Consider the following 17,567-nt stretch of genomic DNA (forward strand, 5'->3'; position numbering starts at 1 on the left):
CTTCTCCATCCCTGATGACTCCACATTTCGATGACAAACTTTTGCCTAACATCCACTAATGTACAAATACCGCTGTCCCACCTCTGGCCCCCAGCTATGAATACTTGGACAACACAACACAAACAGAATTAAATGCACTAATACAACATGAAACAAGTGTTCCACAAAAATTGCAAAACTTCCCCCAGTCACAACTGCATTACTTACAGATACCTCAAAGAATGCTTCCTCTCCTTTCTGACCACCATTGCAGCCCTTTACACTAGTATCCTCACCAGAGGTTACTATCCTCAACAATGGAAAACATCCAAAATCCTACTTTTCCTCAAACCACACAAACCTCCTACTGATACTTTCCCTTCTGCCCCATCTGTCTCACCTCAGTGTTTAGCAAGGTCCTCAAATCCTTCCTCTCCTGACACATCTATCAACATTGAACAAACCACATTCTTCTTGTTACCCAATTTCTCCTCTGATGACAAGCTACTGCATCTCATCCATCTCTTATCCTACCAACTCAACTACCGAAAATTCCACTATGTTTTTATCCCTCAACCTAGAAAAAGCTTATGACCCTATAGGCACTCCAGTTTCCCTTTAAAACTCCAGACATATGCACATTAACGAAGCCCATGTCATTGCATCCTTCCTATCTAATCATCCATTCTTTGTCACTGTTAACAATACCAATTTCCATACCTTCCATCCTATTGCGGGAGTGCCCCAAGGCTCTGTCCTCTCTTCTCTCTTTTATCTCCTTTACACTGCTGATACACCCCAACCATCCTTACCAGTCCTCTTAGTATTCTGATAATACCTCTTTCTGCACACGCTACCCTACACTCTAGAAATTCCAGCTGTCCCTCCAAATCGACTTCAATCAGTTTACCTCTAGCTGTAACCAATGACTCCTCAAGATCAACCACTCCAAAACCGAGGCAATAATTACAGAATGAACCACCCTCACCTTCTATGACTTCTATCTTACAATTTAAAACCATCCTATGCAGTTAACTACCATGTTAAAATATCTTGGACTAACTCTTGTTCAGAAACTAATGTGGAAACATCATCCACTAATCGTTCAACAGAAAGCCCACAATAGACTGAAACTATTAACCGGCTGAACTGAGGGATCACAACCCCCACCATTCTTCACACCTACAAAATCCTGATCTGACTCATCCTCTTTCATGCAAATGTTGCATGGCTCTCCAACCTACCAAAGTCCCTCCACACCCTCTAATGCCATGCAATGTATTCCATCTCACTTTCCATATCTATTTACCTTCCCCCACATGGATCCCCCACTACCTCATCATGTTCCTACCTCTTGTCACCCACATCAAACACCTCCACATTTCCTATATTATCTGCAAACTAGATTCCAATAACCCCATTGTCTCACCTCTCAACACTGGTATGCTACTGCACCTTCACACACTCTATACCCCATCTCAATGCAACTTCAACTCACTCCTTCCCCAGAAGGTAAGATCTGCCCTGAAATTTATCTCTCCTACCAGCTTTAATCCTTCCCCACCTATCTCACTCCATATCAGGGCGCCTCCCTCCTTTTCCCTCTCTATCTACCCCTATCCATTTATTCTTTTACCACTACCTTTCCCACACGCCATATACTCCTCCTACTCCTCTTCACCCTGTGTCTTTCCCACCACCTCTATTCCCACTATCCACTGCACCTCCTACCTGTCATCTCCATAACTTCCCCACACTTCTCAACCTCTACAATACTTCTCACAAAGTGCAGGTCCTCCAGTTGTTAAGTGAAGGTGTAGTGCTCCACTGTTTTTTCATAGAAGACAATCGCCACATTGTATTTGCGTATTTGTGTTTTTTAAATTGTATATATTTTTCATCCTTTTAGCTGTCCATCATTAACCTTCGTAATTTAAAACGAAACCAGTCCTCATATTACCCTCTGCCCCATTTTTGTTACATTATGCAGAATGATCTTGGCTGAGGAGCAGAATATTCTACCACTGACAGCTCATATGGAATGAGAGGGATGAAATAACAAAAAAGAAAAAAAGGGTGGAGCTTTGGAGGCTAGATACGCAGTTCTCTCTACTGTAGTGAGGCAACTGGTGGCAGCAATGGCGTCACTACAGCGAGTGGTGCTCTTGTTATGTTGACAATGATTGGCTGATAATGTGCAGAATATTGGTTGCTCACAACTCAGCAACTGAGACACTTCCCTCAGGTGGTGACATAAACTCGATTTCCCAACCAGCCTGGGGCTCGGGAATTTTGTGACTGCAGAGAAGGGGCTCACCCTTTTAAAGTCATAAACATTCCTGTTATAATACAAGTAGACAAATCCAAACTTATGGTCGCATATTTGGACATTTGGGCTAGGCAGATTTTTAAAGGGGACTCTGATTCTGAACTATGTTTGAATTTAAAATAAAAAAATCTAGGATCGTCATCTTGAATTTCACACCAACATGACAATGGCCTATTTTGGATTTTTGAATTTTCTGACAAATTTTGAATTTCCTGCAAAATTTTTAATTTTTCCCCATATTTTGAATCTCCCACCACTTTGTAGATAGGTCAATTAGCCTTTATCTCTGGGTGTGGGAAGAAGAGTGTTGGGACCTACATACAGTACATGATAACAGGGAGACAGGATAGGGAAAGGGGAATCTGGCAACAATGCAAGGGGACTCTGATTCTGAACTGTGTTTGAATTTAAAATAAAAAATCTAGGATCGTCATCTTGAATTTCACACCAATATGACAATGGCCTATTTTGGATTTTTGAATTTTCTGACAAATTTTGAATTTCCTGCAAAATTTTTAATTTTTCCCCATATTTTGAATCTCCTACCACTTTGTAGATAGGTCAATTAGCCTTTATCTCTGGGCGTGGGAAGAAGAGTGTTGGGACCTACATACAGTACATGATAACATACTAGGGAGACAGGATAGGGAAATGGGAATCTGGCAACAATCCAAAGTGTGCCTGAATCCCCTAATGATTATGATGTTGTTTGGACACGAATTTGATGGACGTCTGTGGAACATAGCATCATGATAGTTGAAGCAAACATTGTGATATATGATGTAAACAATGCCCTATTTTTACAATGCTGTGTTAATGTAATTTCAATTGAATTTGCTTCAAATGAACTGAAAGTAGGTCAGCATTCAGCTTCAGACTGGCTGCTATCTGCTGGTTGAAAACATCTACATGTAGCTAACAGGCTCAGCTGGCATCCTTTGACTACCAGATGGGCTTCAAGCGATTGTGGAAACACCTTTTGTCCCAGTTGTGAATAGCAGACAAACTTGGAATTGCAATTGGGGGTGGGGGGGGGGGGTGAGGGGGTGAGAAGGGGGAAGAAATGCCGTTTCTCTCTTGTGATTCAGGTGGAAGGAAGGTGACCCTGCAGGTCAATGTCTTTTGTCCTAAAACCAGAGGCTCAAACTGGCAGGAGAAAAACGTCTTTAGTGTAACAGGGAAACGGACATCATTTGTCTTAGGTGAGTGACATCATGCGAAAACTCGGAAAATCTGCCAACAGTGCAGACTATGTTGTATTCCAAGTCAGCCATCTAGAATCATCACCTCGGATTCTGACATCATGAAGCTGCTCCATTATCCTAGGTCAGCCATCTTCAGTCACAATCTTCGTTTCTGATGTCATACACCCCAGACCAGTAGGCAAAGGTCGCCATCTAGGTTTGCCATCTTGAATTTTTGAATTCCATACCAAAACAACAATGTCCTATTTTGGATTTCTTAATTTTTGTGAAATTTTGATTTTCCTGCCAAATTTTTAATTTTTCGCTAGATTGTACGTAGGGCAATCGCCCGATGTCATTGGCGATGTGAAGAGAGAAGCTTGGGGAACCTGCCTACAGTACACGACGTCATTTTGGGGAGACAGGATGGAGAGAGGGTAATCTGGCAACAATGCAATGCATACCGGAACTCCCTCAGCATATCTACTCACAATCATATTGTTTGGATGCGAATTTGACAGACATGTGTGAAACACAACATCGTGATAGTTGCAGTAAACATTGTAATATATGACGTAATTAATGCCCTTTTTTACAATGCCGGTGTATTTTGGTGATATTTTTAATGTTGTGGCTTTTGACAAGTGGCATGGATTTGGAAAATAATTTGTTAAAACTCTTTTGTGTTGTACACCAAGTGCAGGCCGCTGATCTATCTCCGATCGTTTTTACCAGTGCAGACATGTGTTGGTGGCCGTAAGCAACTGAGGGCATAAATCAGCAATTGATAGCATTTTGCGTTTCTCTGAGATAGTGGAATAATATATAAAGCAAAATTCGTCTTTAGCAACTACGTATTACCAACATACACCAATCAGCCAGAACATCATGAGCACCTTCTTACTATTGATACTGATCCATGCAGGCGATAGCAGTGTCATCTGGCGAGGGATGACTGCTAGTCAGACACACACATGGTGCATGTACTACACTGGTCAACACTCATTTTCTTGCCAAGGATATTTGAGTGGCTTTAGGATGGGTTAGTGGTGCTGAGGACGAATATAGCAACCATTTATGCAGTTTGGCTCTAGTTTTTGAGATAATGCATGATTTATTCAAAAAATTAGAAAAAATTGCTAATACTGAACTCGAGCGCTACAAACTACAATGAAAAAAGAAAATAATCTTTATAAATAGCTTCTATGAAAACCTGATAGGCATTTGTCCACGTATAAAACATAATTGAAAAGTTTCTCTATATCATTTTCCGTCCATGACGAACCGCTTCCTGCACGCTTTCCTTTTATAGGTCTCTTCAGAACAGTCACGTTGCAGATTCCAGCAATAATCTGCCATCATATGCCTGTCCCATCTTCCTTTATATCTTTCCTCTATTCCTTTCATATCTTGATGGAACCGCTCTCCTTGTTCCTCACTGAAATCACCTAGATTACGAGGAAATCGATCCAAGTGGCTGTGAAGGAAGTGCAATTTTATGCTCATGTTAGCTCCTAAGTTTTGAAAGTTAGTGAGCATGTTTTTGACCAGTTCCTCGTAATTGGGAGCTTTATGATTGCCCAAAAAACATTTTACAACAGCGACAAAACTGTTCCAGGTCGATGCTTCAGTGACAGTCATGACACTTGTAAAATTGGTATCGTTGATGAGCCTGCGAATTTGAGGACGATCAAATATTCCTGCCTTAAGTTTTTCACTACTGAGTCCAGGGAACGTATTGCAGATGTATGTGAAGCAATTACCATTTCTGTCTAAAGCTTTGGTGAATTGCTTCATTAGTCCTAACTTAATATGTAATGGTGGAAGAACAATCTTGTCCCTACTAACCAGAGGTTCATTAATGATGTTTGCTTCACCAACAGCCATATGTTCCCTTGGAGGCCATGTTTTCTGCTTCCAATGTTCGTGCTTTGCCCTACTATCCCACATGCAGATAAAACATGGGTGCTTTGTGTATCCACTTTGTTGTCCAAGCAAGAAGTTCGCCATTTTCAAATCAACACAAATCAACCACTGGTGCTGCATATACTGAATTTTCTGCAGAACCATCTTGATGTTAGCATATGCTTCACAAAGTTTTGTTGAGTGGGCAATTGGAATAGATGCGTAACGATTGCCGTTGTGTAGGAGAACACATTTTAAACTTCTAGTGGAACTGTCTATGAAGAGACGCCAGTCCTCTGGTCTATATTCCGGCAGCCCCAATTCAAGTAAAAGTCCAGGTATATTGCTGCAATACACTATAACCTCTTCTTGGTTGAAGTATGGAAGAAGGTTTTCTTCTCTCGTCCGGTAAGCTGTTATTTTAACACTTGGATGAAGACAGTTCTTTTCCTTAAGCCTGGATGCTAAGAGTTCTGATGCTTGCTTTGAAAGATTGAGTTCTCGTATCAAGTCACTGAGCTCCTTCTGGTCGAACTGCTGGGGTTGTGTCTCACGTCCTTCGTATTCCGAACCACTACTTGTACATTCCTCGCCGTTCACATCGTCATCTGATGATGTTAGCGTGGGTAATGTTGTGAAGGTTGGTACAGGAACATCGTTGCTGTGCACCACCGGTCTTCTTGCTGACTCCAAATCGGGATATTCCCACTTTCGTTTTTTGAACCTATTAAAACCTTTCACATTAACAATGCAAAAATAGCAATCATCTGTATGGTTCTTCTGCTCTCGCCATACCATAGGCACTCCGAAGTTTAAGCTTTTCCTTTTTCATTTTGTCCACTGCTGTAAGCACTCCACACAGCATTTACAAACTTTATGGGGTGCCCACGCCTTGTCTTGATCTCCAAGTTTAATTCCGAAATATGCCAGATACGCTTCCTTCACAAAAGGAGTGATATTCTTCCTGTTCTTTTGAAGAACGTATTCACCACAAATGTAGCAGAACTCATCTGGATGGTTCACGCAAAGACGGCGTGAAGAACTCATGTTTTCCTAAAACAAAATTGCACAAATACTACATATTATGCAGAACTTTCTTGTATTTGCATGTCAATCACATCCAACAAACATCATTAATTGTTTTGTGTGAAATGAATACTCACCTCTTATTTGCTACGTCACGATGAAAAGGTTCTATCTCCTTGAAGCTGCACTGCACATGTGTGTGACTTTCGACCATCGCCATTTTTCTTTTTTACACTGAACGCTACCTATCGGCTGTTGCGGGGATTACCTCGGCCAACAAATGAATGTCGAGTACCGCCGAATTCAAATCTGCACAACCCTCAATATCTTCAACACACGCACCGCACAATAGGACAGAACACATGCTGACAGTGTGATGTTTGCATGATGTAATCCTCAACCACACAGATGCACTCCCTGAGCACAATTGTTTAATAAAGATAGTACAATATCACTAATTAAAAAACAGGTAGCAAATACATTACACCATATATGGACCCTGCAGTCGATATTATCCACATGAAACTCTCATTTCCACAAATAACCTATATCTCAAAAACCAGAGCCAATTTGGAAAAAGTACAAATATACTCGGAATGAGTATCATAACAATATACCATTTTCGTTCAAACTTCCCTGGCAACGAAAAAAAAATTTTATTTTGTAGAGCTGTGCTATCAGTGAGCATGCTGTCTGCGTGTAGAATGGGGAAGACGTGCAATCTATCTGAGTTTCACTGAGGGCAATCTGTGATAGCATGGAGGCTTGGCATGAACATTTTGGAAAGTGCACAACATGTCAGATGCTCGAGGAGTACTGTGGATAGTGTCCTCAATATGTGGCGAAACCAAAGGGAAACCACGTCCAGACACGGAGTTTGGCAGCCACCCTCATTATAGATGTCAGATGTTGTGGGCTGAGCGGATTGGTAAAACAGGGCAGGCAGCGAATTGTGGCGGAACTAACATCAGACTTTAATGAATCTTCCTGGCAGATTAAAACTGTGTGCCCGACCGAGACTCGAACTCGGGACCTTTGCCTTTCGCGGGCAAGTGCTCTACCATCTGAGCTACCAAAGCACGACTCACGCCTGGTCCTCACAGCTTTACTTCTGCCAGTATCTCGTCTCCTACCTTCCGAACTTTACAGAAGCTCTCCTGCGAACCTTGCAGAACTAGCACTCCTGAAAGAAAGGATATTGTGGAGACATGGCTTAGCCACAGCCTGGGGGATGTTTCCAGACTGTAATGCTGGACAGAGTACGAGTGTGTCTGAACACACAGCGCACTGTACACTCCTAATTATGGGCGTCTGCAGCTGACGATCTGTGCATGTGCCAATTAACACCACGACATCGGCAACTACGACTGAAATGGGCACGTGACCATCGGCAATGGACGTTGATGCAGTGGCAGAGCATTGCACGGTCTGATGAATCCCAGAGCCTTCTTCATCATGGTGATGGGAGGGCGCGAATACGTCATCTTCCAGAGGAACAGCTGTGGAATGGAAACGAGGTGGTGGTGGCTCCATCATGTTCAACTGGACATCCATGGGTCCAGTGGAGCCTGTGGAAGTCGCCAAGATGGCCAAGGAGTATCATACACTGGCTGCCGACCACGCACACCCCTTCATGATGATCATCTTTCCCAATGACAGTAGCATTTTTCAACAAAACTGTGTGCCATGTCAAAAGGCCAGGAGTTTGATGGAACAGTTCGAGGAACACAGTTTCGAGTTCCAATTGATGCGATGACACCTCCCCCAACTCGTCAGATCTGAACCCCACCGAACACTTCTGGCATCTGATTGAATGCAGAACCAGAGCTTGTCACTTCCCTCCCTAGAATTTACGGAAATTAGATGATTTGTGCGTGCTGATGTGGTCCCAATTCCCTCCAGCGAACTATCAGGGCCTCATTGCTTCCATGCCATGACATGTCGACACTGTTACCCGTGTCAAAGGCGTACATACTGGCTACTGGGTAAGTGGTCATAATGTTCTGCCTGATCAGCGTCTAGCTTTGAATGAAGTAGCTTTGAATGAAGTCGCCCAAGGTGACTGATGAACCCAGTCTACATACGATTTTTTTTTTCCATTATTGAGTTTCGATTCCCCCCAAAGGGGGCAGGCTGACAGCAGCTTATTACGCTGCTCTGCAGCCTACAGACTTTTTAAAACGTAAGAAAGAAGATAAGAAACAATAAAACCAGGCGATAAAACGGTGACTTAAATTGTAAAACGGCGGAAAATTGTGGAAAGTTAAAACATAAAACAAAGGGCAGGCAAAGCGAATAAAATACACAGGAAGCAGACAGGTAACATAGTAGACAGACAATTAAAATACATGGCGACAGTCTGGTTTCTGTTCGCAAGAGATCTAAAATCACACCCAGCGACAGTATGATGTCCGTTCGCAACACTTTGGAAAAGACACACAACACTAAACACTCACTGTAAACACTGCACTAAAATGTCGGCACAAAGAGGACACACCATAGCCAAGGGCAGATTGGGGGTGGGGGTGGACCTGGACAGATGAAGGGGAAAACAAGGAGGGAGGGGAGGAAAAATGAAAGGGGGAAACAAAAGGAGGGAGATGACTCATAAGGGGGGGAGGGGCAGGGCAGACGCGAGAGGGAATGGGAAAATGCAGAGGAGGGAAACGCAAAAGGACTCGGGGGAGAGAAAGGGGGGGGGCAGAGAGAGGGTAGGTGGGGAAAAAAGAGGATGGATGGGGGGGAGAGGGAGCCCGGAAAAAGGACAGAGGAAAGGAGGGGGGAGTGAGGATCAGAGTTGATAGGAGGCATAAATGGAGGGAGAGAGGGCATCATCCGGGAGGGAGAGTTGATGGAAGCCACCTTGGGGAAGGAGAAGAAGGATGTAGAGATGGAGGGTAGGGGGGACACAACAGTGAAGACATGGCAGGGGGTGGGGATTTCGCATAAGACTTTTAAAAAAGATTTTATTCCGAATTGGCGCGGCAAGGAAACCGAGAATGTTTTACATATTAGTGCCGTCGTGAAAGACTTCGTTCTCATAAACAGAAATATTTAACGAAAATACGTCACACACTTTAAAAAGTATATGAATTGTGTAAAATGACGAAGATGCTGTGAACAATGTTTTCATGAATGCTGCTGTCGCAGACGGTGTCAATGTGTGCCCCGGTGGCGCCACCGCTTCCCTTGGAACATAAACCTTGGAAGGTACATAATCGCTGACCAATCACAAGCCGGCCAATCAGAAGCCGTTCACGGGCTATATAAGGCCACGACAGCAGCAGTGAAGACAGTCAGTCGCTCCTGACGATGATGATGGAGGCTATCGTCGAAAGCTTGAGATATTATCCTGAAGTGGCGCGGCAAGAAAACCGAGAATGTTTTACATAATATTTCAGTTTGTTCGAACACTGTTGTGTGCACTAAAGATGGGGGCCCCATTGTTATCTGCTGTTTCTTTTTATGGCAGCTATAATACTAGGTTCTGATTGGAAGAAAGGACAGGAATGTGATACATTAGGCAATGCTGGTGTGTATGTGTGTGTGTGTGTGTGTGTGGGTGGGTGGGTGGTTGTGTGCACGTCATTTTATGTATACAGGGTGTTACAGAAAGGTACGGCCAAACTTTCAGGAAACATTCCTCACACACAAAGAAAGAAAATATGTTATGTGGACATGTGTTCGGAAACGCTTACTTTCCATGTTAGAGGTCATTTTATTACTTCTCTTCAAATCACATTAATCATGGAATGGAAATACACAGCAACAGAACGTACCAGCGTGACTTCAAACACTTTGTTACAGGAAATGTTCAAAATGTCCTCCGTTAGCAAGGATACATGCATCCACCCTCCGTCGCATTGAATCCCTGATGCACTGATGCAGCCCTGGAGAATGGCGTATTGTATCACATCCGTCCACAATACGAGCACGAAGAGTATCTACATTTGGTACCGGGGTTGCGTAGACAAAAGCTTTCAAATGCCCCCATAAATGAAAGTCAAGAGGGTTGAGGTCAGGAGAGCGTAGAGGCCATGGAATTGGTCCGCCTCTACCAATCCATTGGTCACCGAATCTGTTGTTGAGAAGCGTATGAACATTTGGACTGAAATGTGCAGGAGCTCCATCATGCATGAACCACATGTTGTGTTGTACTTGTAAAGGCACATGTTCTAGCAGCACAGGTAGAGTATCCTGTATGAAATCATGATGATGTGCTCCATTGAGCGTAGGTGGACGAAACTAAAATGAGCTCTAAGATGGAAATTAAGCATTTCCGGACACATGTCCACATAACATCTTTTCTTTATTTGTGTGTGAGGAATGTTTCCTGAAAGTTTGGCCGTACTTTTTTGTAACACCCTGTATAATACATATCTTTGAATGTGAAGCTATATACGTCTTTGTAATAAAACACTGATTAAATACTGAGGTATAGATGCAAACACAATTTTTTAAGTTTAAAATTAAGTAATGCAGCATGGCACTGTTTTTGCGCATCATATGAATACTACATTCTGGTTGGGAAGAGGAAGGGGAGGTTGTGTAGGACTATAGAACACAGTTCAGTTTGTTCTACCTTCTTGTAACTTGTAAATTTACTTATTTGTTACATTTATTTATTGAGACTACATCCTGACTGGGTGCTTTCTTTTAATACTTTGCTGTAATTGGTTGATAATAAGGGGTTTTTAATTTACCACTAACATATCTGTGTTACTTCTGCCATCTTGAGCCTTTGATTGGCTTTTCGTTTGTAATACTTCACTGTGATTGATTGGAGAGAGAGTGAGACAAGAGGCAAAAAGGGTGTCAGGAGAGGGGAGAGAGGCTTGACTACCTCATGAGGTCAAAGTCAAATCTCATTGACCCTGACCCTGAATGCAGGCAACCTGCTCGAATATATGCAGTTTTCAAGGTCATTTAATTGCATATTTGGTCCAGAACACATATAGCATTATTATTTAGGAACGTTTGTAAAATTGAAGGCTGATTTGTTTGCTATGAACCAGCTCTATATCTGTTACGTTATTCCCCTGCCTGTGTTGAATGAGTATGTTTGCGCGATTCGTCAGTATACGAGGGTTGCCCAGAAAGTAATGCACCGCATTGTTTTTCTCAGCCGAAAGCAATGCTACGAATGCGGAACGTTGACGTACGTATTATTCGAAGTCTCCTGAGTGAGCACACCAAGTTTCCATCACGTCCGACAGATAGCGTTGCTGCAGGACAGTTCCAAAATGGCGTTTGTAGCTGATGTACGGTACAAGCAACGTGCATTCATTTACTTTCTCACTGCAGAGAGAGAGAGAAAGTGTGGGGAATAGTCATTGTGAAAAGTCTATGGACCATCTGCTGTCGACAGAAGTACAGTTAGTCGCTGGGCACGGAGTGTGAGGTCATCAGAAGGCGGCTCGGCGGAGCTCCACGATTTGCAGCGGTCGGGGAGACCATCCACGGCTGTCACACCTGACGTGTTGCAGCGAGCTGATGTTGTCATTCGCGAGGACAGACGCATGACGGCGAGGCAGTTGGCGCCGCATCTCTCAGTCAGCAAGGGAAGTGTGGATGCAGTTATCTGCAGTTTTCTCGGATATTCTAAAGTGTGTGCAAGATGAGTCCCGTGGTGTTCAGAAATGGCTCTGAGCACTATGGGACTTAGCTTCTGAGGTCATCAGTCCCCTAGAACTTAGAACTACTTAAACCTAACTAACCTAAGGACACCACACACATCCATGCCCAAGGAAGGATTCGAACCTGCGACCGTAGCCGTCTCGCGGTTACAGACTGTAGCGCCTAGAACCGCTCGTCCACTCCGGCCGGCTCCCGTGGTGTCTAACAGTGGATCACAAATCGTACAGAACAAACATTGTTCTTGATTTGTTGCAACGTTCTGAAGCTGAGGGGGAGGCTTTCTTGTCCCGGATTGTGACAGGTTATGAAACCTGGGTTCACCATTTTCAGCCCGCAACAAAACGACAGTCGATGGAATGGCGCCATTCCCACTCCCCACAGAGGAAAAAATTCAAAGCAGCTGCTTCCGCCGTTAAGGTTATGATCACCGTGTTCTGGGACTGATTCTCGTCGATGTGACGCCATTCAGAAGTGTATGTCAACATATTAACAAAACTCAAGATGCGCTTCCATCGACTTCAGCGCCCCAGCAACCCAGGAGATGTTTTCCTGCAACACGATAAACCTTGGCACCACAAAGGTCTGAGGACTGCTGAACACCTCGCAAAATAAGGCTGGACAGTGTTACATCATCCACCCTAGGGCCCTGACCTAGCCCCCTCTGATTTCCACTTGTTTGGGCCATTTGTGGAAAACCCTTTGAGGACGATGAGAGGTGATTCACACAGTGAAGCACTGGCTTCATCGCCAGGACAAGTACTGGTACTGACAGGGCACAAACGCCCTTGTTTCGCGCTGGAGAAAGGCCATAGAACAGGATGGAGATTACGTGAGAAAATCGGGTTTGTAGATAAAACACCATTCTTTCGTCTGTGTAATTCTCATTATGTTCAATAAAGAATTGTTGAAGAAAAAAATACGGTGATTTACTTTTTGGGCAACCCCTGTACTTGTTTCATCAGCAAACGCTACAGTTCTTGAAGCATTCTCAAATGAATATGGTATATTCTTTATGGGTAAAGTGCAATCGAACGAAGCAGATGGAAAAAGTAAGTAAACTGTTAATTATTTCAACACTAATTGTCATTACTCATAATGCATTTATCCTGCTGAGGGAAAAGACGGTCAACATCTTCATGGAAAAATGTCTGTAATTGTCCACAAGACTTGGCATGCACCTCTTCGTCCGAAGTAAATCGACGTCCATGACTGCCTCTCCTCAGGGTTCCAAAGACATGGAAATCACATGAGGAGAAAGGGGTACTCTTTGGAATATGAGCAAGGGCTTTCTAGCGAAACGTATGCAAAGTAGTCGAACAACACTGACGACATTATCCTTAAACGGGATGACGCTGTCTGTCAACATTCCTGCGAGTTCGCACTTGGTGGCACGTTTCAGTCCATGCACAGGGGGAAGTGGACGTTTCGCTAAAATTGATGCACGCCATCAGGTAGTCGAAACGGTATCACCGTGTTGCAGGATCCACACACATGTTGCCAAAGCTGTTTCGACTACACTGCAGAAGTTTTGCTGGAAAGCCATCACACTTCCTCCATATAGACCCTATACCTGGCCATGCGATTTCCATAATTTTGGAGCCGTATAGAAAGACATTCGTGGTCGCCGATTTCCTTCAGACGAAGAGATGGTCGCTTGGATACTGTCATTGTTCCGTAGGCAACTGCAAACACTTTTCCCTGAAGACGCAGTCCGTCTTGCATCACAATGTACACTACTGGCCATTAAGAATGCTACACCAAGAAGAAATGCAGATGATAAAGGAGTATTCATTCGACAAATATATTATACTAGAACTGACATGTGATTACATTTTCACGCAGTTTGGGTGCATAGATCCTGAGAAATCAGTACCCAGAACAACCTCCTCTGGCAGTAATAACGGCATTGATACGCCTGGGCATTGACTCAAACAGAGCTTGGATGGCTCGTATTGTGAGGAGCCAGTTGATCGGCCACCATTGACCAGACATTTTCAGTTGGTGAAAGATCTGGAGAATGTGCTGGCCAGGGCAGCAGTCGAACATTATCTGTATCCAGAAAGTCCCAGGACCTACAACATGCGGTCGTGCATTATCCTGCTGAAACGTATGGTTTCGCAGCGATCGAATGAAGAGTAGAGGCGCGGGTCGTAACACATCTGAAACGCAACGTCCACTGTTCAAAGTGCCGTCAATGCGAACAAGAGGTGACCGAGACGTGCAACCAGTGGCATCCCATACCATCACGCCGTTTGATACGCCAGTATGGCGATGACGAATACAGGCTTCCAATGAGCGTTCACCGTGATGTCGCCAAACACGGATGCGACCATCATGATGCTGTGAACAGAACCTGGATTCATCAGAAAAAAATGACATTTTGCCATTCGTGCACACAGGTCCGTCGTCGAGTACACCACCACAGGCTCTCCTGTCTGTGATGCAGCGTCATGGGTAACCGCAGCCACGGTCTCCGAGCTGATAGTCCGTGCTGCTGCAAACGTCGTCGAACTGTTCGTGCAGATGGTTTTTGTCTTGCAAACGTCCCCATATGTTGACTCAGGGATCGAGACGTGGCTGCACGATCCGTTACAGCCATGTGGCTAAGATGCCTGTCATCTCGACTGCTAGTGATACGAGGCCGTTGGGATCCAGCACGGCGCTCCGTATTACCCTCCTGAACCCACCGATTCCATATTCTGCTAACAGTCATTGGATCTCGCGATACGATAAACCGCAATCGCGGTAGGCTACAACCCGGCCTTTATCAAAGTCGGAAATGTGATGGTACGCATTTCTCCTCCTTACATGAGGCATCACAACAACGTTTCACCAGGCAACGCCGGTCAACTGATGTTTGTGTATGAGAAATCAGTTGGAAACTTCCCTCATGTCAGCACGTTGTAGGTGTCACCACCGGCGCCAACCGTGTGTGAATGCTCTGAAAAGCTAATCATATCACAGCATCTTCTTCCCGTCGGTTAAATTTCGCGTCTTTAGCTCGTCATCTTCTTGATGTAGCAATTTTAATGGCCAGTAGTGTAATAACAACTATGGCGATTCCTTTTGAAATGATAAACGTTTAACTTACTTTTTCTCCATCTGTCCCGTTTTCATTTCACAGCCCCTTGTGGATCAGTGCGTGATTTCTCTTGAAAGCTGCCTCAATACTTGCAGCAGAACTGCATTATATGTATGAAAGAAAATTTTTTTTCTCGTTGCAGGGCGACAGCGGTAGTGCACTTGTTATCAAAACGAAAGACGGTTTCAAGCAGATCGGCGTGGTCAGCTTTGGGTCCGCGGACTGCGACACAGCTAAACCCTCCGCTTACGCCAGAGTAACCTCCTTCCTCGAGTGGATCACCAGGACTGCCAAAATGAGGAAATGAAAAGCTGGCGCCGTCCCTGATGCGGTTCACGAGTAACGCCATCTCGTTCCACGGTGGCCTATTTAATCATGAGCTGTGTGGAGTATTCAGCTTGACAGTTTCGTTTGTGCAAAGAAATATAGATAAGACGGCAAAATGGACAACAGTTTCTTTGAGGGAATCTTTATGGTACCTCTCTGTTTGCCATATTCATTTGCTCAAGACAAGTAATGTCTACCGCATTTTGAACTTGTTTCTTCCTTAAATAATTTTGTTCTCGTTTTACCACAGATATGATGATGCTGTTTCAACAGTGCCTCATTTATGGATTATAAAATAAATAAAATAAATTTTTCAATCATTATAATTGCCAAAACAATTTGGTCTCGGACTTTGCCGTGAACTTTATACTCAATGCCGAGGCAGTCCACTCTCGGTCAAGGCAAGGCTCAGAGGTGCAACAGCTGTGGTGCTCGCTGTTACTCTATAGCTCGACGGAGTGTTTCATGGGCCTGAGCGAAGCTGGAGGCGTGTATCCAGTGCACTCTGGTTTACGATATTATGTCACAGCTCCTCGTAATTTCGTTTCCAATTATTGCTGTTTTATCCACTTAATTCCAGATGATTGGGGACAGGGAAGGTGACTGTGGATGGTAGGAGGTCATGACTCTACAGCTTCATGAGTTCTGACCAAATGAACTTGAAGTAACCAATATCAGGCCCGCCCAGCTAGCACAAGGTCTAACGGACTGATTCCCAAGCAGGAAGGCATGTCGGTCCTTGGCACGAATCCACCCAGCAGAGTAGCGTCGAGGCCCGGTGTGCGGGCCAGCCTGTGGGTGGTTTTTAAGGCGGTTTTCCATCTACTTCGGCGAATGCAGGCTGGTTCCCCTTATTCTGCCTCAGTTACAATGTGTCGGTAGTTGCTGAACAAACACTGTTTCCACATACACGTACACCATAACTATTCTACCATGCACACATTTGGGATTACACTCATCTGGTATGAGACATTCCCGGGGTAGTCCACTGGGAGCCAAGCTGCACAGTAACCCTGGGTTCAGTGTGGGGCAGCGGTGGGGTGGGTGGACTGCTGTGGCCTGTTGTGGGGTTGTGAACCACTCAGGACTATGGTTGGACTAAGCCTCTCCATCGTTTCTAGGTCCCAGTTTAATACATACATAGATACATACAACCAAAATCAGAAAAGAAACACTTTCCTGGCATTCTGAAACTACTACATATATATTCACAAACCAGTTTTCGGCTTCCTTTACCATCTTTAAGTGACAACTGATGCTGCAGCACAAGTTAAACGACATGTTACACAAGAATTACATGTATCACAAACAGCTCTGTCAGTGGCACAGAGTAGTAGTAGTAGTAGTAGTAGTAGTAGTAGTAGAGTAGCAAGGAGAGCTTGAGCCCAACAAAAGATGCCACTCCCTAGAACATCATCGACGATGTCTCCAACAACATCATGGGATTTCCCCAGTGTCCCGTCCCACCACCCCACTCTCACCAAGATCAATAGGTCTGTGTATAAAATGGCGGGAAATTCAAATTTTGGTGGGACATCCAAAATCTGTGTGTGAAATTCAAAAAATGGCCCAATTGCGCTAGTGTGTTTTCCATGGTAGGAGGTGTGTTTCCTATGAGAGTTTTTGTCCTAAGTAAAAACTGAAAGGAAATTCAAAATGGTACATCGTCATGCTAGTAGACCTAAGAACAAGCTAAAAAGTTCCACTCACTACATCACAAACTTTAAAAGGGTGAAAATGCTCCATTGGACACCAAATACAGCATTTGTTCTGTCTGACAGAAGCTGTTTCTACGTTGTATAACAGCAGATGTTTAGGAAATTCATATCCAGTTACAGTTAGAACATTACGGCGCACCTATAAAATGATTGTCAGCGATGGTAAACGTATGTGAGGAAACAGCAACGTCTTATGAAAGTAGTACACTTTTTCCTTCTTACCCATGACATTTCATCACAAAAAACAACCACCAGTGTCAGACACCAGATCATGCTTCTCGCTGTATTTAACACTAACTTTATGTTCCAACTCGGACTTGACAAAATAACTGGAGAGCAGTTACGATATGTCCACCACAGATTGAGTCTCCATATTACAA

At 44.0% G+C, this 17,567-nt stretch overlaps 1 protein-coding gene across 1 annotated transcript in view; it reads left to right on the forward strand.

Moving 5' to 3' along the window:
- LOC124553398 (collagenase-like) overlaps nucleotides 1–15,449 on the forward strand; it is a 114,707-nt gene extending 99,258 nt beyond the window's left edge. Inside the window, exon 5 of the mRNA XM_047127264.1 lies at nucleotides 15,285–15,449. Within this exon, the coding sequence (XP_046983220.1) occupies nucleotides 15,285–15,449 (165 nt within the window). The remainder of the gene's footprint in view (nucleotides 1–15,284) is intronic.
- Nucleotides 15,450–17,567: the final 2,118 nt, after the last annotated feature.

This window comes from Schistocerca americana, chromosome 11 (genome assembly GCF_021461395.2).
Source record: "Schistocerca americana isolate TAMUIC-IGC-003095 chromosome 11, iqSchAmer2.1, whole genome shotgun sequence".
Classification (NCBI taxonomy): Eukaryota; Metazoa; Arthropoda; class Insecta; order Orthoptera; family Acrididae; genus Schistocerca; species Schistocerca americana.